The following is a 21,570-nucleotide window of genomic DNA, read 5'->3' as shown; positions in this document are numbered from 1 at the left end:
ATTGCTTGGAGAATTGTCTTGCAGTGAATAGATCTTTGTGTGCACAGCTGCATATCAAAGAGCTGAAAGGAAATGGTTAGAGGAAAAGCTGCCTGAGCTGCAGCATAGAGCGAGGGAGGAGGAAGAGTCTGAGGGGTGTGTAAAGGGATGGTAGAGAGGGAGGAGGGGGATGTTGTTTTCATCATTGCTGCTTTACAAGACTGTCTTAGCCCTTTTTCGCCTGCACTTCCCCCTATATGTAGTGTGTGTGTTTATGTTCCGATATTTGGATACATCTATTTGATGTTGGGTTTGCATAGTGGGACTGGATTGCAGGGATCGGGTGAGTTAGCTGGTTGCCATGGTAAGGCACCTAGTCATGTGATCAGGATGCTGCTCCAGGCTGTTTTGACGTCAGGCTATAGACAGAGCAGGAGAGAGGGAGAAGAAGAGAGAGGGATCCGTGGCAGCAGCAGCAGCAGTGTCTCAGCCTTCCTATAGCTGCAATACAGGAGCCGCATTTTATTCCTTCTCTTTTTAATCCTATTGAATAATTCCTCCCCAGTTACTGGGACAGCTCCAATGCCGGGTCCTACCCAAACGCTGTCCCCAAATGGAGAAAACAACAACCACGACATCATTCATGATAATGGGAGCATCATTCCTTTTAGGAAACACACGGTGCGGGGAGAACGCTCCTACAGGTAATCCATCGCCCATTGGATCTGTGATGGGGGTCATGTATCTGCATTGTTAAAGCGGGGGACATTCATAGACTGTATCATGTATGTTTGATTGTAGATGCATTTTTTCTGATTTGTATATGGAGCAGAAATAGCAGATGAACCCTGTAGAAGCTGTAAATTAGGGATATTTCTGGCTTTGCACAGGCGTGTGCTGAATTTGGCTCTGCATTGGAGCTGCTGGAAGGTTATGTAATATGAAAGCAATTGATGCCTGGTTACTGTAACAAGAAAGGTGCTACCATCCAACACATCCTCCTTGTAGAAGGAGGCAGATGATACAGCACTGGCAATTATATAATATTCCAGAGAAGCCATGTTTGAGGTCAGTGTGATCGCTGGCATTACAATTCGGCAACCATCATGTCTGCTCTTAAGGGTGAACATTTTGTGGGTTTTTTTTCCTCCTCTAATTCTGGTGGAGGCTGCATATAATAGACCATTGATCCATTCTACTAATTGCTGTTATTGTCCTCCTGCATTTTTGCTTGATTTATGTCAAGGGTGAAAGGGAAAGGCAGGAATCTGGAGAGTCCAGAGCTTTCTGGCAGCATGCAGCCATAGCTTTTCTGTTTTTTTTCTTCGTTATCCTCCTTGATGGAGCTGTTGAAAAAACGGAAGGAAATGGTCGAGAAACAGAAGGCTTGTGTTTGCTCGCTCTGCTGCTCAGAAACCTAAGAATCCTTACTGGGCTAAGCTGCAGCCTGCTATGTTACAAGCCAGATTGATAGGGCTTTGTAAAGGTCCAGCTTTGTCATTGGTGGAAGTGTTGATTGTAGAGGTCAGAGGGTCATGGCGTTACTTAACCCTTTCTTTCCCGGTGACTATTCATCATTGTATTCAAGGTGGTCTTGAAATGAATTAGCCATGTAGATTTATGTGTTTTTGACCACTGCAGTAGAGCATGATAATGTCCACATAATGGAAGCAAATGGCTTTGTGTGGAAGATAAGGAGACCTCTGCAGAAAACATTTGTCCGCCATGTGTGTGTCTTCTTGGTTGTTGGGTGTTTGTAGTCCTAATGAAGGAAAATGAATTGCATCAGTGCTCCTCAGAAGGGAAGCAGCCCTCGCGGCGGTCTGCTTTTACTACAGTATTGTTTGGCTGGTGCTGTGTTTTGTCACAGCAAGGTGAGCGTGCAAATGTGGATGGGAGTCTCCAAGGGGTCGTAGGGGGCTGGTTTCTTCTTCCAGCACTGCAGGCTGTGTCTTGATGGAATGTATATTATCATATCAGACGCATGTCCAGTAGCCATTAACTCAAGCAAATAATTTATTACATGATACAGTATTTGGAGATAAATAGCGCTAGTCTGATAGCATTTCTTATATTCCTGTCTACAAAAGAGAAATCTTATGCATCGTGTGTCATACTAAATTTACACCGACATCTGATTCTTCTCACATTGCCAATCACATCCACCATATTGAAGCAAAGATATGCTGTGCTGTCAGATCATTTACATCTCCGCACACCGCCTGATGGGAATATGGGAATATGAAGGGGTCACACTGGATTTGATCAGTCTTGGCCAAGATCCTTGTTATTGACTAATAAACCCATGTGTTTCTAGTAGATATAGTTATAGCAATATCAGAGTTGGTGGAGGTGGGAAGCCCCTTGTTATTTTTAACTGAAGGCCTCTAACCATTTTGTCTTTATACAGTATCCAATAATGTAAATGGCACCTTCAATAAATCCTGTACCTTTCATGACATTAGTCATACACTTTCCTATTGTATTTCTCATGTGATACGGGGTATATGATATCACAGCCTTTTATACTTGACAACATTGGAGCCCATGTTTGTTTAGGTGTTATCGGTGGCACTTGTTCCTACCAGGCACAGAGTAGCCATAGATAAACTATTGACATTGTCTGAGGCCATAAATTTAATTTGGTTATAAAATTCATTTATCTGATTTGAGTGATTTCTGTATTGGGTATTGTGAAAAGGTCACATCAGGTGATAAAGGTTTCATGGTAGTTTCTCCCGGTCCTCCCTTTGAAGGTTGTTAGTACTCCCATTTAGCCAAAAAGGTAATTTTAGCAGCTATACAGTAACATTCTGAGATTCTGCATACTTTAGGCAGAAGAATTGAAGAAACTGTGTGCAGAGGTCAGCCGTGCCAGACAGAACCTTTAATATTGAGGGTTAGACTCATTGTCTTAGAGTACAAAAGCAAAATAGCATATTGTCCATTGTGTTAGGGCAGTATGTCAGGTTTTATTTATAACTGTACATTTCTACAAGCTGAAGATAACCCTCTGACCTTAGTTTTGTACACCATAATACCGGGAGCCTAGTATTGGGCAGGAATGTAAAATGCAGTTTGTTGTTTAACGGAAGTTGGACCAAAGCAAAAGCAAAAAGGACTACATGTAACTCCTGTCCGAAGAGGATCGCTCAAGCAAAGGTGGTTTTGGCTTTGGTCTATTCATACTTTGGAAAGTTAAGGAAGATGAACACAACCAAAGTTGGAACGTGCAGATGTGGTCAGTATGACTACTTCTTGTGCTGATTATTATAGTCCACATAATTTGAGTATATTTATACTGATTATTTACATTGATGATGTAAATTTTTCTACACGGAAGTTATAATTTAGGTTGATTCTTGTTGCTATTGAGAACAGTCGATAAACTTCTCAAAAGAATGTTCCCTACATGTGGGGGATTGGGAGAGATCGCTGTCGGCCACACGGTTATCTTATGTGTAGGACCGGTGCAAGGAGTTTACATCTACGTCAGGACCCTGTTACAGATCCTTTTATATTTCACAGTAAAATCAACATATCCTATTGGCCCCCACATGTTAGTGGCCAAACAGGAATGTAGCCTTAATGCTACTCTGAGCTATAATACTGGCTGTGACTAAGGAACAGTACACAATGAGCAATACCACATGTCTGCAAAGTTATATTTAGGTTTTTAAGATAAGTAAATGATGTTCAAAGGAGAATATATACGTAGTAACAATGTTTGTGATGTGTCACACACTCTATATATTAATAGTAATTAATAGTAATAAATCACATAAAAACTTGAATACTTTGAACCAAAGTTGGGCAGAAACCTCAAGCATATTGTGTAGTAGGGTCCAAAACTTCTTAAATTCTTGTCGCTCAAGGAACATCTAACACATACTAATAGGATAGGTGATAAATGTCTAATCCCCCCCCCCCCCCCCCATTTCCTTCCTCTTCACTATTCACAGTTTGAATGTAGCATGAAGTCATGTATGGACCCCAATTCTCTATTGGATTGATAACCACAGTAAAACACTATGCTCTTATTTTTCTATCCGCTCTATAGACATTGGCGAAGTGTGGTGCGTATGTAATGAAACTCCATTCCACGACCACAGCTCTGCACTCTGATGCTGTGGTTAAAGGGGTTGTCCACTGATGTAATTTCCTATCTGACTGCCAGAACCCCCAATATTCACCCCAACATGGGTGAGCATGTGAACTGCCTCTCTATTCTCTCCCATTCATATGGGACTGATGTTGGGCAAAGGGAAACTTTTGCACAATAGGCATTGTCTTCTTCTCCCCAGCTATTCTAATATGCATATTGCCCAGCATTAACTGTGCAGCAGTGTTCTATGGTATTCACTCAAATCATCACTTTTCTATGCCAAGAGTCAGTGAAGCGTCAGTTCTGGCCATTGACTATGTGGTTTCAAATTTGGGGTTAAAGCTCTGCAGCCAGTCTCTATTTTTGTACATCTTTTGGCTTTTTCTTGCCGGCTGTGGTATCTGTATAGATGCCATGTATCTTCCTGGCTAGACAGCTTAGTATATAAATATTATAGTGAAATGAAGCTAGACACACCAAGGATTTTATGTGCATATTTGCTTTTCTTGTTCTTGGCAGAGAGCACAGATGTTTCAGGATTCTTCTATTTCTGCCAAGCACCTAAGTATAATAATATGGACACTTAGTTTGATGTAGTAAATGAGTTTCTTGGATTTCTGGTCATTGCCCAGGAAGATACGTCACGTCTGCCCTAAGCCTAATAACATTCCACTTTGTGATGAGAAAGGATAATGTTTTATTGGTGAGATCCAAACATACTTCTTGCAGGAGGTTTCCAATGTTATGTAAATATAGCTCCATTATGGTGCAGTAATAAGTTATGGAATTTTCTCTATACTTTGTCATTTGATTTCTTTCCATTTTCAAGCCATTGGCATCTAAAATCTATAAGCCATTCAAATATCGCTTCTGAAAGTTTTACCATGCACCTTGACTAGACAATCCTCTAATATGTCAGTCACAAATCTTTCTCTTCAACATAAAGGGATTGTCAGTGATCAGGGCTTTTTTTTTTTTTTGTTTTATGTTTTTTTTTTTTTTATGTGGTCTCCAGGAGGTGTAAAGATAAGCAAGCAATTTGTACCTCTCTCTGTTGCTTCAGTGAAACGTGGCCCTAACATCACCACAGGTCTCAGTTTTTAATCACATTGAGCTCCTGCTATAGCACCTGATTGGCTCCTACCATTCCCAAGCCCCAACAAACATATAAGGTAATTTACCTATTCAATTAAATGTTCTGCACCATGTTCCATGACCAATAATGTATAGTACAGTAAGGACCAGCACTTCACGAAGGACTTCCAGGATGAGTCTTTGCCAAAAAATTCCTTTTGTTCACATAAAATGCATATTCCAACACAAGGAGACAGTTGGGTTCACACGTTTCGACACCAAGTGTCTTAATCATAACCTGCGTTAACCCAACTGTCTCCTCGTGTTGGAATATGCCTTTTATGTGAATAAAAGGAATTTTTTGGCAAAGACTCATCGTGGAACTCCTTCATAAAGTTCTGGTCCTTACTATACTTTACTTCGTTACCAGACGGCTATGGGTGGATCGTTTTCCAGGAAGCGTCCAGGAGTAGCAGTGCCCAATAGTGGCGTTTCTGTCTACATGTATGACCAATTGCACTTCCAGGAGCTTAGAGGTGGAAAGATAAGAGAGGATCTTAAAGAGGTTGATCTCTTTACCTCATGATTTTTTGTAATGTGTAAGTGTGTGGGGCAGGATATTGGGTAATTTACCATTATACATCTATTAAATGTTCTGCACCACTTTCTTGAAATGTAAAGTAAAGCCCCTGGTTCAGAAATGTCTTGTACCTCATTAGCTGCAATTCCTGCTCATAAAATGGTCGCAGATTGAGGATCATGTGATCATAAATGCCAATCTGTCTTCCAGGACAGCTATTTTATGGACAGGAATGGCAGCTGATGAGGTAAAAGACATTTCTGAATGCTTTAGGAGGCTTTACTTTACATATCAACAAAGTGGTGCAGAACTTTTAATAGATGTATATTGGTAAATTACCCATCCTACCCCACACTTACTCATTGCAAAAAATATTAAGTAAAGTGGCCAACCCTTTGTCCAGTCTTATCTTTCCACCTCTGCTACTTTTGGCTTAGAATTATAACACAACATATTCTACAATTTTTGTCACACGGTGTCTAAAATGCATTTATTGCATAACATGTTACAGTTTTTTTTTGTGCAAATGAATTTTTTTTTTTTTTTAGATTATCTCCCACAGTGCTCCTAAAGTAGTCTGAGAATCCAATGGCCATTGTGCAGGGCTTAAGAAGGGACTGGAAATTTAGAAAAGAATTTGGGAAAAGTAAAAAAAAAAAAAAAAAAAAGAGATAGGAAACATTTAACATTACATGTAACATTCTAGTATTATACTTTTATTACAGAGTCTTATTGTTGCTTTTATAAAATGTGATCCTGTGTGAGGATAATAGTTCACTATTCCAGAACATGACCCACAGTAGACTTTGTTATTGACCTGCAAACAAGAGCCAGAGCCTCTCATTTAAACAAGGTGTTGCCCCTGTTGATACTGGCTCAGTTACGGGAACAATGCCGAATTATTCCCAGCTTTATAAGAAACACATACTTCTAAACTTTAAAAAAAAAGTAAAGCATTTAAATAAATAGGATCTGGAGAAAAAGCAAAAAAAATAATTCTGTATTGTAGAATGACAGAAGACGTCACGGTTTTGATTGGATACTTTGTATCTCGCCACATGTGGGATTGGTCTGTGTTGAGTTGAACGCTTTTCTTTGATCGACAGAGTTAAACACATTTATGTAATACATTTAATAGCGGCGTTTTCCCTCTGTATACAGCGTACGTAGCCACAAATGTGACCTGCTAGATGCAAATGGTAAACATCTGCTATCCATTTTCTGCTGTTACACTCACATCCCGCCTTGTTCTCTGCAGTATCCTGGAGAAGGGTGGACAGGGACTGCTCGTACAAAGAGTCCCATCCTGCACATAAAATCCTCTTGTTTCCTTGACCGTTAAATCTCAGAATGAGAATTGATACACAAATAAAACCAAAGGCCCTAAGGAATTATTACATTACACCGATTACACATCTGCTTCAGGAGAGCCATATTTCTTTAACTTAAAAGATGCAGTGGGAGCGGGGTGTAAATCGTGCTGTATAAAGTAAATATTGGCCGCTCTGTCACACCGGAGAAATGCAGAAGTCTCTCATTTTCTACAGGCCTGGAATGAAAGGATCAGACTGAGGCTGTGTTCACACCTTGCCATTCAATCGAGTTTTGGGAATAATCACCATATGCTTTCCATGTGAACAATGTAAAGCACTGTGTGCTCCTTACCAATAACATATTATTATGATTATTATTATTATTATCATCTTTATAGAGCTCCATTACATTTTACAGCACTTTACAAATATAATGTTACATTACAGAGTACAAACATTCATATGGAACAATAGGAGTGAGGGCCCTGCTCACAAGAGCTTATAGTCTATGAGGATAAAGGGTGGAAACCCATATGTGATAGGGCCAATCCCCTTCCCATTGTGTATCAATTGCATTACAAAATGCAGTGTGTGAACTCCGCCTCACAATCATTCTTTTTACTAATGTGTATTGTGTCAATGGTTAATTGTTTATCATTTCTAATTAAAGAAATATTATCAATGATATTCAGTAACATGCTGTTCCCTATGGAACTACTTTGCTATGCTATAGGAATACTGGCGGTACCCTACTTAAGAACACCCGACTTACAGACGACCCCTAGTTACACACGGACCTCTGGATGTTAGTAATTTACTGTACTTTAGCCCAAGGCTAGAATAAAGAGCTATACTGTAACAGTTATCACAGGTGTCTGCAATTAAGCTTTATTGTTAATCCTGGTTCTTATGACAACTCAGCATTTTTAAAATCCAATTGTCACAGAGACCAAAATAATTTCGACTTGGGTTACAGTTATAAACTATACAGTTCCAACTTGCATACATATTCATCTTAAGAACAAACCTGCAGAACCTTGTCTTGTACGTAACCCGGGGACCGCCTGTTGTTTCCTCATTGCTTTTAGATAAGAATAGTTCCGGTAGGTGCCATGTAGTATAACACGTCTTTGTTTGATTCATATAGAATTTAACATTAAAAAAACTCCAGATGGAGCTGTCATTCTATTTGTCGGTGCCATATTTGTTGATTGCAGGGGCTTTTAGAGTTAGTGCATTGATTTATTTTTAGGATTTCAGGAAGGAAAAAAACATAAAATAACATATACAGTTTAATTTATGGGTAACACATTAAAGAAAAGTGACAACCAATGACTTCTTGCCAACCAACTACCAGAATCTCTTTCATTATTTATCTCATGTATTATACAGTATATGCCATCATTTATTTACTGTGGTGTAGATAATAAACTGACACCAGGTTTGGAGTAGGGCAGTATTAGCTGGGTCTATAAAAATAATCGTTATGTGTGGGGGTGAGGAATATACAAATCAAATAAGACATTAGAGTAAAAACAGAGTCCTATGAAACAATAGGAATGGTCCTATATATGGATGGCGAACTTGTCCTATTATGAAATACTAACATGTCAACACACACACTTTGCTGGAATTTTTTTTCTTCATTACATCATAATAAAGGATCAACCTATTAATACACAATAGTGTAGGGGGAGTGTCTCTTCAGAAGCTCATGTCTTCTTCCTATAGCAGCTAGAAACTCTCCAAAGATTGTAATTTTTTTGTCTTCTTTGTTGTAATTTTATGCCTTAATAGAGTGTATAATGTAGTATTTATCTATCATGTTTGCTTTTTCTTTTCAGTCCAGACAATGTGGTTTTGTGTATCCACCCGGCTAACGTTTTTGTATTTCAGACAATGAATGCCCAACCCCCATTATTTCCATCCCTTACCCAAGGTCTATTTTTTTTTTTTTTTGTGTTCTCACATTCCCCTCCCCCTTTGCTATTATATTCTCCTTTTTGTCTACTTTTGTCACTAACGGTGTCCAAGGTTGTGTACCAAGGTGCATACAGTTATGTAATAAATCTCTTTTTATCAATGGTGAACGCAGGAAAACAAAATGGAAAACCATTGTTCTGTGTTTAAGGAGAACCTTATCAGATTTGCCACTTTTACGTAAAAGCTTTGCGTATACCTATAAAAAATCTCCCTGAATGTGAGGCAAATAAGACTCTTCTAGCTTCATTTTCACATGAGATGAATCAAGTTTAGTGGTTGTAGGGGGAGTGTCTCTTCAGAAGCCCATGTCTTCTTCCTATAGCAGCTAGAAACATGCCTTGTGTCATATTAAAGATAAGGATCTCCTCTTTCAGATCACAGCATGCTTCCCGCATTGTGTCCTATAGTAGTTTAGTAGTTTAGTGGGGTAAAACCTGCTTACAGGTTCCATTTAAATAATGCTATTTTTTACCCTTGAGTTATTGGTGCCTTTCATATTATAAATTTTGCTTAAAGTCTCTGCTGCCATTTCTTTGTTATGAAATCATATATGTTACATACTGTTGGAAACACAGGGTGGAAAGATGTAGTAAGCTATGTCTTTCCTTCCTGCCACTAGAGACCATGGAGGACGCTGGCCCGGTGTTAGGGGGCGGCAATCTGGGCACTTGCCCAGGGCCCCCTGCCCTAGAGGGGCCTTCTGTGTGGGGACATTTGTCTGTAAAGGATGTATTGCTCTTTTAATACCCCTTGGTTGAATGCCCTGGTAATCGTCTATCATCTACCTAGCTATATATAATCTACTTTTATATTTTTGCATCTATTTATTATCTATCTATAACCCTATATCATTGTTCATATTTATCTTCTATCAATCAACTATCCAATTTCTCCTACAGTCCCATATCACAGATTGCCTTACCTTGCTACTGTTTGTAAACTAAAAACACTATTCTGCATAGTTAAAGGGAGCCTCTTACTGAATGTGACTGTTCATAAAATAGTTTTATTTCGAGGCCCCACTTTTAGTATTGCCCAGGGCCACTCTTTGTCTAGAACCGGCCCGGTGGGGGGCAGATGCAACTTTTTACATACACTCCCAGCTCTGTTGAGCGTGCACTCATGGAGGTCTCCAGTGATGTCATTGTCCATATAAGGACAGGGACATCACTTGTGAAACGCTCTTAACTTTAGCCGCAGCCGATCACTGGTGGATTCTGCTGAACTCTGCTGTTCCCGGGAGGAAGGGGAGGATCTCGAGCATACGAGTATGTTTGAGCAGACAGTGGGATACATCTTTGCATTCAATGTTCATGTGAAATGTGCTGAGATGTAGCCTTAGAATTATTAACAGTATGTAGATTGTGTAGACATTTGGCTTGGGAGAGAGATTCTGGCACACTGCTTGCATAGTGCACCAACACTATTAAATCTCTTCCTTTGAGCAAATCGGGGCAAATCAAAATGAATGAATTTTAATCTGAGTACAAATTAATTTTTCTGCATATAAATTAAATTCATTTCAGCAAACCAGCAGTACTGATGGTATATGACATAAGCACTATGAGCAGTCCTATATAGCAATATAATCACTCATTCATACCAAATAATAGGGGATCTGTAATAGCAGGATTATCTTGTAACCGAGTGGATTAATTGCATATAGAAACATGGGATTACCAGGACAGATTAAACGCCCATCAAGCTACCACTCTCTCTTCGAATTAAAAATACATTTGAAACCAAAGTTTTATTTAATATATATATATATATTTTTTTTTTAAAGAATACTTGATTATAGAAAAATCCTAACATAGTAGTGTTGATGATATCAGGGGCTTCAATCAGTTTTTTTTTATGGCGCAAGATACAAAATTACCAATGACTAATCCTATTGTAGTGCGAAGAGTCAATTCTCATTATTTGTGTATTACTTATGTCATTATTATTACACTGCGCCCTGTAAAAGCTATACATTGAAATAACAAAAGTCAATATGAACCCGTTTTAAGAGACCAGTCCCTACAGTGAGCCCTCCTGAAAAATATGATTATTGGAGCCACTTTACTAGTAGACCCTGCAGTGAGATGTTATAAATGGGGGAGTCGCAATGTAATTGCTCTTCTTTCAAAAAATCAATAGCCATCTATTGATGGGAGTCTACGCTTTGCCTAGTAATGGTTGGTCCTGAATAAAGGACGTCCATCTATCACCTTAAGTTTAGCTATATAGCGTAAACACACAGACCCAGCGAAGTTGATGAGGACAGGGGAATAAAGGTCATGCGCATTAGACGGAAATAGGTGGATGATTGAACAATGACTAAACGATCGTCAGGTCAGTGATCATTTTACAGATCCAACCACCTTTCTAATAAGGTCCTTGCTAGTATAAAAATAATTTTAAAAAAAAAACCTCTATTAAAACCTTTTTTTTTTTTTTTTTTTGAGGTTTATACAATACTAAATATGTTCGTTTAGGAGACGTGGTCTCTGGTTCCATAAACCATTGTGCAATACCTAGGGAAGACCATAGAGTATATGTAAAAAAAAAAAAAACGGATTAACATAAATCTAGACACATATTTGGTTTAGTTTGTAAAGAGTAATATTTTAAATATGTTTTAATATTTCTTTTGCGTTAAAAATTGACAGGGGATGCAATTGATCTGTATGGTATTGTTTATTCAGTCCTTTTTATATAGTGATAGTTGACAGAGACCTTTTGTGGAGTGAAAATATCCTAGGTTATAGCATTGCCTTTAAAGGGGTATTCCCACAATGACAAGTTTCTTATATATACTCAGGATGACAAAATAACACAATACCTAATTCACTGTTCTTAACAAAAATGCAGCATTTCAGATATAAGTCCAACCTGTCCTTATCCGTCCTGGTTTACACAATTTCAGTTGCCCCTAGACAGGACCCTGTAACTTCTGTCTTTAGAGTCGGGCCGCCATCTTGGATTTCTGTTTGAGATCGTGCAGATCTCTCTCTCTGCTCTGTGCCTGTAGCCACACCCCATACACCGAGCCCAGAGCCACTCACTGACTGCCTTCTGTTAGGACATCGTGATTGAGAGAGGCTACAAATTATAAGGAGGTAAGTGATCCGGGGAAGGGGTAGGCAGGCACATATCTGTGAGATGTAGCAGAGAAGAGAAGACCCATACCCTGGGATTTTTAACTGAGCAGCCTAGAGAGTGATAGGAGCTAAAACTGCAATAAAACTGAGTAACATAGTAAAGTAAGGGGTTAAAATAATCTTTATTGTGTTAGGGTTTGAAATGTGAGAATTTTCTTTCTTGGGAAAACCCCTTTAATGGGATGGCCATGGGACAACTGGAGCTAATTGGAAGTGGTAACCGCACACATAGAAGGTGATTGACCTACTAAGACATCATCTAGCAATGTTTGCCTCATGCTGATGGTAGATTGGACATCACTTTACCTGGTGCTTAACATGTAGTAAAATGTTGAAAAATATTCATGACTGTGGGACTCTGAGTCTCTGATACTGTTTTTTTGTTTTTTTAAATTTTGATTCCAATCTTATGAATTTTTCAGAATGAGTTTTCAGGCTTCTTCGTCAGATTTTTCTCATTCCTGAAATTCTCAAATAAAACATTCTTGATAGATGATCTCAGCATTGCTGAATTTCTAACCTCCAGCACATTTTATTCTAACATCTGCACTTCATACAAATTCCATTTACCACTTCTCCCGTTCTAGGACACCATTGTGGGATAAGGGAAAAGCTTCTTGTATTATTGTCGCCTGTGCTAGAAAGAGGAATTAATGTCTAAATCTGAATGCTGAAGACAATTCCAGAATATAACAGATGGGGCCTTTTTAAAACCCTCCCCCATCAAAGTGAGCTGCCATCTTTCCTATACAATCTACTGCAGACATTTGGCTGTTGATAAGAATGGTGCTGTGATATGACCTAACTCTCAACGAGATCCGCTTCTGTGGATGAATGTATGGAGTCTTCTGTACTTCAGAAGAGACTGATAATTCTCTATCGACATGTATTGTTTTTACACATTTTTACAGCTTTCACACATGTGTAAGGTTTAACCCTAACCTGTTAATGTTAGCAGAGGCTATGGTTTACACGGCATGATTTATTCAAGGTTTTGACTCTGCCCGCCCATGAACATAAAGAATGACCTCAATCGTTCTGCTCACTCACGACTAAGAGGTAACATCTGTCACAGGAAGTGCAACCTGGAAGTCAGATCAATGTCCCCATGTCCAAACAGAGCGCCTTATGATCATACAATGCATTAATAATTCATGACCTAGAGTTCTGACATGCTTTTAGGTTGCTAGGTCAGTATGGACAGTCATTAACTAGAATCACCATTAATGTTATTAAAGGATCCTCTGAAGGGCCCAAAGTTTATATCAGGTTCGAAACTATGGGGTTAAATTGACATATAAACCTAATAAAGGATGTTTAAAAACCATCCAGACCGTCCAAAATCTAATTCTTGGCCATTTGACTGTTGCTTTATGTGTGTGATCTGTAGAAATTGCTCCACTGCTGCTGCTTATGGTGATTCCTGGTACTTCGTTGATTTTCCTGCAGGGAGCCCCACATTACTGAGGCAGCAAATCACTGGCCAAAACAGTTTTGTGCAAGGCAAGGACCACCAGAACTGCAGATCTGTGGCCACAGTGGATTATGCTATTTAGGTTTTATTGGAGTGTCCTTCCATTACTATAAAGGTGTATTAAATTCCATTCAGTTTTTTTTCCCCTAAAAGGACATCAACCACCATGATGAAGGATTGTAAGCCAAGCACGCTTACGTGCTGGTGTGTTCCCTCTCTGTCAGCTTATTAGGATCTTGTTTTTACAAAAAAAACCTTTTTAACAATTATGCAAATTAACTTGAGGGGCTCCATAGATGTCAATGGAGCCTGGAGCCCCTCAGGCTAATTTGCATATTTTTAAAAACCTTTATTTCTTAAAAACAAGGGCATAGAAAACTAAAAGCGCAGATCCTGTCATAGGGGGCACACACCGGTGTGCTTGCATTACAATCATTTGTCCTAGTGGTAGATGTCCTTTAAGATATATGATCGTTATTAGATTGGCTGAGGTCCAACACTCAGCACCCTGACAATCAGTAGTTTAATACAGTTTTGATGCTTCATGAGCATGTAACATAATATCCATTGCCTGTTAGGGCGCATACCTTTTATGTAAATGAGGCTGAGATGCAATACCAAGAACAGCCACTATACAGTGCATGGTAACAATTGGACGGGCAGCAGCACTTGCCTGAACACTGGTTTCCTCACAAAGTTTATATAATAATTTGTATGCACCTACTCCCTTACAAGACCAGGGTTTTCCTACTCCTCATTTTAATGAACATGTTCCTTGTAAAGAGGGAGAACATTCCTACATAACATTTATAACCGTTTATTTCTGCTCGCTGTGAAATCTGCTAAATTCATTCATGAAGCTATACATTCTTACTCTGCAGTACTAAAGTTAAAATGTCTCCCCTTTAATACACATTTTATGAGCCTCTTCCCTGAGAAATCTACTTTATGCACTGGCTGTATGCCTGATGCGCTTTCCTATTAGCTGTGTGTGCTAAGTCTTTTAAAGCGCAACTTTATGAAAGAACTTGTAGAGAACGATGCGGGAAGGCAATTTTTATGGTGAGCTGCCGTTTGTGAGAATGAGGTCTACCGGTGCACTAAAAAATGCAGATTTAAATGAGCCATAAAGAAGTTTTCTGCACTGGACAATATGGATAAGCGGATGTCTGCTTCTGACTCTATACATGTTTCTTACTGTTCTATAAACTATTGCATTGTTATTTATTTGAATGGGATCTGAGCTGCAGTAGCACAGCCAGGTTACTACTACTAACTACTACCACCTACTACTGGTGATGTCTGTCTGATTCCAGTTATGTATGCCTTGTTATAATCAGCTGACACCCAGGCCCTCACCAATCTCCAAATAATAAGCAATAAGGATGGACCATTTATTTTTAGTTTCAGACCACCAACTTAAAGGATATCTACCATCAGATAACCTGATGAAAGCTGTTTATACTCCCCTCCCTGTCCTGACCTAATCGCCAATAACCTTAATTTGTCATCTTTTAGAAGATCTACACATCTTTTTGAGTTGTCTAGAAAAAGCGCTTTATAAAATGCTCTGTTGAGCGCCTCGTGGCTCCACTGATAATTAATTTATTTGCTCCCCCCATGGCCGATTGACATGCCCACAAAGTCGGTGACTTCATGGGCTCTCCCTCTGGTCTTCACACACTGCGTAATCATAGCAGAATGTAGTGAGATAATGCTAAGATCGCGTACAGCGAGGGATTAGAAGAGGGTGAACCGGTGATGTGCCGGCTCTCTTGGCATTGTGTGGGCATAGCTTTCAGCAGGGATAGCGTGGCACAAAAACGACAGAGCCATGAGCCGCTCAATGGTTTAAAACCTCTGGTCATTCTAAAGGATGAGAAAAGAAGGCTATTGCTGTTTGGGATGTGACAGGGAGATGAGTCTAAACATCTACCATGAGGTTGTCTGATGGTAATGTCCTTTAAGGCTATAGCTGTAAAATGAGTCTTTAAAAGATTTGTTTATGATGCTCAAAGTCATTGGCATCAGTGGTTTACTGGATACAACACTTGTTTAGCCAGCAAAATGTCAGCTTTGAGTTCTTTAGCTGTATAAATATATTTAGAGTATGAAGGCATCATAAAGCTTAAGGTTCTCAGATCTACTGTGCCTTAGACCCAGATCCTGTTGGTCCAGTTATCCTGCCCGATCATATTATACTGTGGACTAGAATAAGAATAAATTACATCACCAAACAGCAATACTTTTGTGAGTATGAAACCTCACCATCTTCTTGTGCTTTTATGCTACTACCCATTGGATGCTACTCTAACTACAGTAAGCCAGAGCTACTGCCAGACTTCCACTAAATATACTATAAAGGCTAGATCTCCTTATCCTCATATTACACTGTACTGCTGGGCTTCCCGTGTAAATGCCTTCTACAGCTTAGCACATTCTCAAGTCTCTTTCTGCTTATGATATGCTCTAAAATAATGAGTCAATAAATCTGTTAGGTCTTAGGGTTGTTTGACTCGTTTTAGATTCGGTATGTGAAAGCAGTGCCCACTGAGTTAGTAAATTTGTTGATGCCCAATTAGTTGTTTAATTAGCCAAAGTCGAGTTCAGATTAAAGCAGAATTCCCGTTGTTCGTTAGCAGTGTGTAAGTTAGGTGTAAGCCCTTAAAGGGAACCTGCCATCACTATTTGGCCTATTAGACCACTACCAATATATTGACGAGCAGGGTAACGCCTTCTAGTTTTTGTTTCGATCATGGTACAGTGTGGTGGCATCATCCAGAAAGCCAACCTTGATGTGAGATGTAAATTCATTGTATAAAGTCAAGGAGGCTGAGATTTTAACACTGAAGTTAAGGTGGGGAGCTCTGAACGCCTCCTCCTCTGAATGACGCAGATGATGCACATCATGTGGTTGACATCAGACCCCTGTTAGAAATGTCTCTGGATGCAGGACCATCACTTACACCACCTTTTTTTTTTTTTTTTTGAGCACTTTTAACATAGGGCACAGGACACAATTCTGCCTCTTCCCCGGACCGCCCCTCCCACTCCATAGGCCGGGGGTGACTGCCAAGCTTCACCGCCCCTAGTCCCGCCCCTTCATAAATTTGCTTTGAGCGCAGTCCGGCATTTCTATTGTACTCCGCAGCAGTGTTCAACACATCGGAGAACGCGCTAGGGGCTGCTTACTTAAGCGGCTCCTAGTGATTTTTTTTTTTATGGCTGAAAGGTCCTGTTTGAGAGCCTACAGTTGGGATTCTGTACTATAGTATATATTAGTTTGGGTTTTATCCTGCATCATGTCATTTGCCTTTCTGAAAAAGTCATGCTCAAATTTAAGGGGGCTGCCTTAAAAGGTGGCTAAGAGGCAATGATTTCCTTAACCCATCCTGTAAAACCTATTTCCATATTTTCCAGAATCCCCTGTGGCGCATCAATGGCTGTAAGTCTCCACTCGCTCACCCTCATCTGTCTAACAGGTATCACATTGGGGGAAGGACCATTTGGAAAGCTTTAGTCTACATTAAAAAGTTGGTCATAAATTCCAAAGTACAATCCCCTAATGGGGTCAACCATGTAGTACTTACAACGGTAAACTTTTGTCTTTCTGTCAAGAGGAGCTGCAGTAGCTGCTTTCGGGGATTCTGGTGATGTCTCTTATCCTGTAGCAATTCCAGAGGGTCAGGCAGTGGAACGCAAAGGACATTTACATGCCCCTCCAACCAGTGACATGGACATGATGATGGAAGAAGACGTGCATACAGTACTGTAATATGTCATGGGAAGGTGCCTTTAGTAGGCGATGTTACCTTCCCTAGTAAACTTTGGTTATTGTAGCCAAACCCAATTATTTTGTGATAGGAGTAATTTTATGCAAAGAATAGGAATTCTACTGTTTCATCTTGATCTAAACCTGTCCTTTGCAATCTTTTAGATGAACAAAATAAAGTGCTTTGTAATCTGCAAGCAGCATGTTATATAGCAAGAGGAGATGAGCAAATTGTTGCTGTATAAAATTTGAGGGAAAAGATTGTCAAATGTGTCAGTTATATATTGATATCAAGGCACTTGGTTACTATGTCACTCCGTGATTGGCAGCCCTGTGTTATATAGAGATGGCGCTCAATCACTAATAGGCCACTGACACTTCTGATTTTAGAAATGGCTTATACATGAAAATTAAAAATGATACTGAATCTTTGCCCATAAAACTATAGATCAATCTTCTCATCTCCTCTTGCTCTATAATATTCTACACATTACACTACATTTTCATGTTGTCAAGTTCCCTTTAAAGTAAAATACAGATTCCAGGGTAGAACATTTTTATCCTTTGTCACACATATTCTTGTCTGTACCTATTGTAGTGTTTTTTTTTTTTAGTCAATTTTGCCAAATATATTCTGGAGTGAGCTCTATTTTAATAAATGTGTTACAGTATACCTTAAATAACCACTGATAAATGTGCAGATCTGTTTTGTGCACTAAACATATTTTGCGTTTGTTATTTACGGGGGGAGGGCTGTGATATTTTGAGCTTAAATTTTCTTTTTGTCAACCTTGTAAGTGAGATGTGGTTGTGGATTTGAACAGCCTGTGGATGCTGGACATCTGCGTTGTAAAGCGAGAGGAAAGCATTCAGGGGTTCTGGCTGTTTTGTTGCTGTGGCCATAGTTACTCTCCTTTAGTAGTAATGACTTAACAATTACTTGGCCTTTTGTATTCCACTTGGCTTGTGTAGAAACATCTGTCTTGCACATCTGTGTTTAACAGTTATGGCTTGGAAATGTAATGGCCATGTTACGTTATACACATTGAAATGTAGAAGATAAATATCCACAAGATTGTTGGATGGCTGTACACAAACACTTATGGATGTTTTCCAATTTAATTTAATATCATCCATTCTCCATGTATACTTTGCACCTGACATTCCCCACATGAAACCAATCTGATGTCAAGTGAGGTTACAAAACTTGTGCGTTATGTTGGCCGCACACATTAGTGTATTGGCTGAACTCACCATTTCATGTGGGACCAGCTAACCATCTTGTATGTAGGGAGGCCTCCTGATTCTATGTTTCCTCTATCCCCCACAGCTTAAGTCCAACAAAGGTTTGGAATGGTAAATCCTGCAAGTGCACGGAGTGGTTTTATTGTTTGTCCAAACTTGTTGGACGTGGCTTTCTATGGCTTTCCATCCTGCTGAATGACATACACGCTCAGGAGAGGCAATAGAAGCCAACGTATTGCATCCCTCCTCCAACCTCACTGGAGGATACGTGCTCCAGGAGAGAGGATGATAGTGATATCAGGACAATGACAATGAGTCAACAGGCGACATATCACACTGTATAAGCATGTGGGGAATCTGCCTGATGTGTCCTTACGATGTAGTGAAAAAACTACACGTGAACCAAATCTAAGCAAGCGAACTTGCCATCTGCCTACAGTACAACTATCTAAATATAGAGGCAATGACAGAGTACATTTAATTTATGTACATCTGCTTTTTTCATTGAAATGTAACTCTAACATTGAAGGGGTTGGTTACTTTACCTCAAGTTTTTTGTAATGTGTGTGTAAGAGTGGGGAGCTGCATGTTAGTTAATTTACCTTATTGTTATTATTATGTGTATTATTATTATATTTAAGTTTGCCCCTTTACATCATGTATTATGTAAGTGTGGGGGGGGGGCAGGATATTTGGAATTTACCAATATACATAGATTAATATTTCTGCACTGCTTTCATGATATGTAAAGTGAAACCTAGTGGATTGGGATGAAAGAAAAGAAACTAACATTTAGAAGATTATTTTTAGCAGTCACTGGTCACACAGAAGACAAAGGACAGGGCAGATGTTAAACAGAATGAACATTTGTTTGGGAAAAGTTCATTTAATTTGTGTGTCAATGACACAACATTATTGCCCGGAAAGAGGTTTGTCAAGTTGGAACTTTGTGCACATACAATTTCCAACAGCTTTATCTAACCGTGTAGATACATGACCATATTGTATATTCATCTTGCCTCACCAAATCAGCAGGGTCGACAGAGAATCATTTCATACTGTGAACCAGAGGATAGCTCATTTTATGTTTGTATATGCATGGCCAAATTAAAACATTACATAAAGAGGTTGGTCCCTTTACCTCACGTTTTTGTAATGTCTGTGTAAGTTTTGGGGGCAGGACATTAGGTAATTTACCAATATACATCTATTAACCACTTACTTGATATATAACGTAAAGGCAAAATGCAACACGTGTTTGATGGCTTGGAAGGGGTTCCCTGAAGACATTGCAAGGCTCTGAGAGAGTAATTTGTAGTAAAATTCCTCAGTTCCCCTGGCACTCTTAAATACTGTTGAGGAATTTGGGTTACAATGGACCAATTGAGTTCAGAAGGGAAGCTTCACTTGTTCTTCAGAAAATGTGCAGTGAAGCAGGTTTTATAGAAAAAAAACTCTAGATACAAGAATATTGCCCATTCTGAAACTTAAAACAAACCCTTTTCTATGTTCTTTTTTACACATGGATGGACGACCTTATGTCTGAAAATTATCTTCTTGTCCATAGTAACAGAAATGAGCAGACATAATATACAACCACGAAGAAAAGTAAGACTTGGCCTATCTGCCATCTGGGTGTCTACCTGTCAATAGGATGTATGCTTCCGTCTGTCCGTGGCTGAATAATTGGGCGTTTCTGTGTTTCACATTTACTTACTTTTTTAAATAAGTAAAATATAGCAAAAAAAAAAAAAAATACAAAAATCACCAAATAAATTAAAGCTCAACATCTTGCGCATCATCCTAATTTTCAATCCTGGATCTGCCCATATAGTGCGGTATGGTGATGGATATTTCCTCCACAACACCTTTCCTCTGCCATGCCTTCATGTTACCACTAGACTTGTATAACATGCACCTTAGCTGTTCTCTGTTGCCTTTTTTCTTTAATGAGGTTCACTTTCCTGGTGTTAATTCGGTCTAGTTACACATCTGTCACTGCATTCATCAATTCCTTGCTTGACCTGCCGTCTCCTGAACTCTACCACTGTGGATAAATTGTAATAAGGGCAATCTGGGCAGCCGTCTTGGCCCTATTACAGGAAGGGGGCCTATATAAGTAGATCATTAGATCGCCACTGAGAGGCCATACAACTAGTTGAGACAGGATAGAATAATCACCCTTTTTCCACTGTGATTCACAGTAAATCATGGCCCCTCCATAGAGACAGATAATGTATAAAGCAGCAGCTACTGGACCTTCCTCTCTGTTATTCCCCACTTGAAGCTGCTGAGTTTTTGCTAACCATTAAAAGCCTTCCTATAACCCCCTTGTGTCAAGTGCATGTATTAAGGAGAGGTAATGCATGTGTATGGGCCCACTGCACAACCTATGTTGGACTCTATTCACATCTCAATCATAATTTGTGTTGGGAGTATTCGCCAACATATGTGACTTTTTATTTCAAGGTCTGTCACCCATTGTCTGCCATTGTGAAAAAATGTCTAAAAGACAGGAGTAGAGATTTACGCTGTCAATGCAGTTCGTTCAAGCATGTGCTGAACCAGTACCGAGACTTCAGCTAGTTATTCCAACTATGGGAACTTTGCTTTCCTGAGACGTGATCAGAATAATCATCGTTACTCACCTAGGACACTACAAGTAAAGGCAAAGGCAATCAACACATCCACAGAACACGCCGCTAGTACTGTGCAAGCATTGCCACCTTGTACACATGTCAGTAACTTCAGTTACACTGCAAAGAACACTTACCATCTCCCATTAAACTACTGCTGTAAGCTATATTTTTAAGAGCCCTACCCCTATCCCAAAAATTGAAGTGCTAGACTCCTACTTGGCAAAATGTTCACTTTGCCTTTTATAATTAGATTATGACTT

At 39.4% G+C, this 21,570-nt stretch overlaps 1 protein-coding gene across 4 annotated transcripts in view; it reads left to right on the top strand.

Moving 5' to 3' along the window:
- Positions 1–21,570, top strand: part of MAPRE2 (microtubule associated protein RP/EB family member 2) — a 110,770-nt gene that overhangs the window by 37,090 nt on the left and 52,110 nt on the right. The window contains exon 1 of one of the 4 annotated variants that reach the window (XM_072151958.1): positions 239–683. The exons of the other annotated variants lie outside the window; for them this stretch is intronic. Within the exon in view, the coding sequence (XP_072008059.1) occupies positions 562–683 (122 nt within the window). The 5' untranslated portion in view covers positions 239–561. Of the gene's footprint in view, positions 1–238; positions 684–21,570 lie in introns of those variants that run through there. 4 annotated transcript variants of the gene reach the window in all.

This window comes from Engystomops pustulosus, chromosome 5 (assembly GCF_040894005.1).
Source record: "Engystomops pustulosus chromosome 5, aEngPut4.maternal, whole genome shotgun sequence".
Classification (NCBI taxonomy): domain Eukaryota; kingdom Metazoa; phylum Chordata; class Amphibia; order Anura; family Leptodactylidae; genus Engystomops; species Engystomops pustulosus.
Note: the sequence above shows the minus strand (reverse complement) of the source record. Positions and strands in the feature narration are given on the sequence as shown.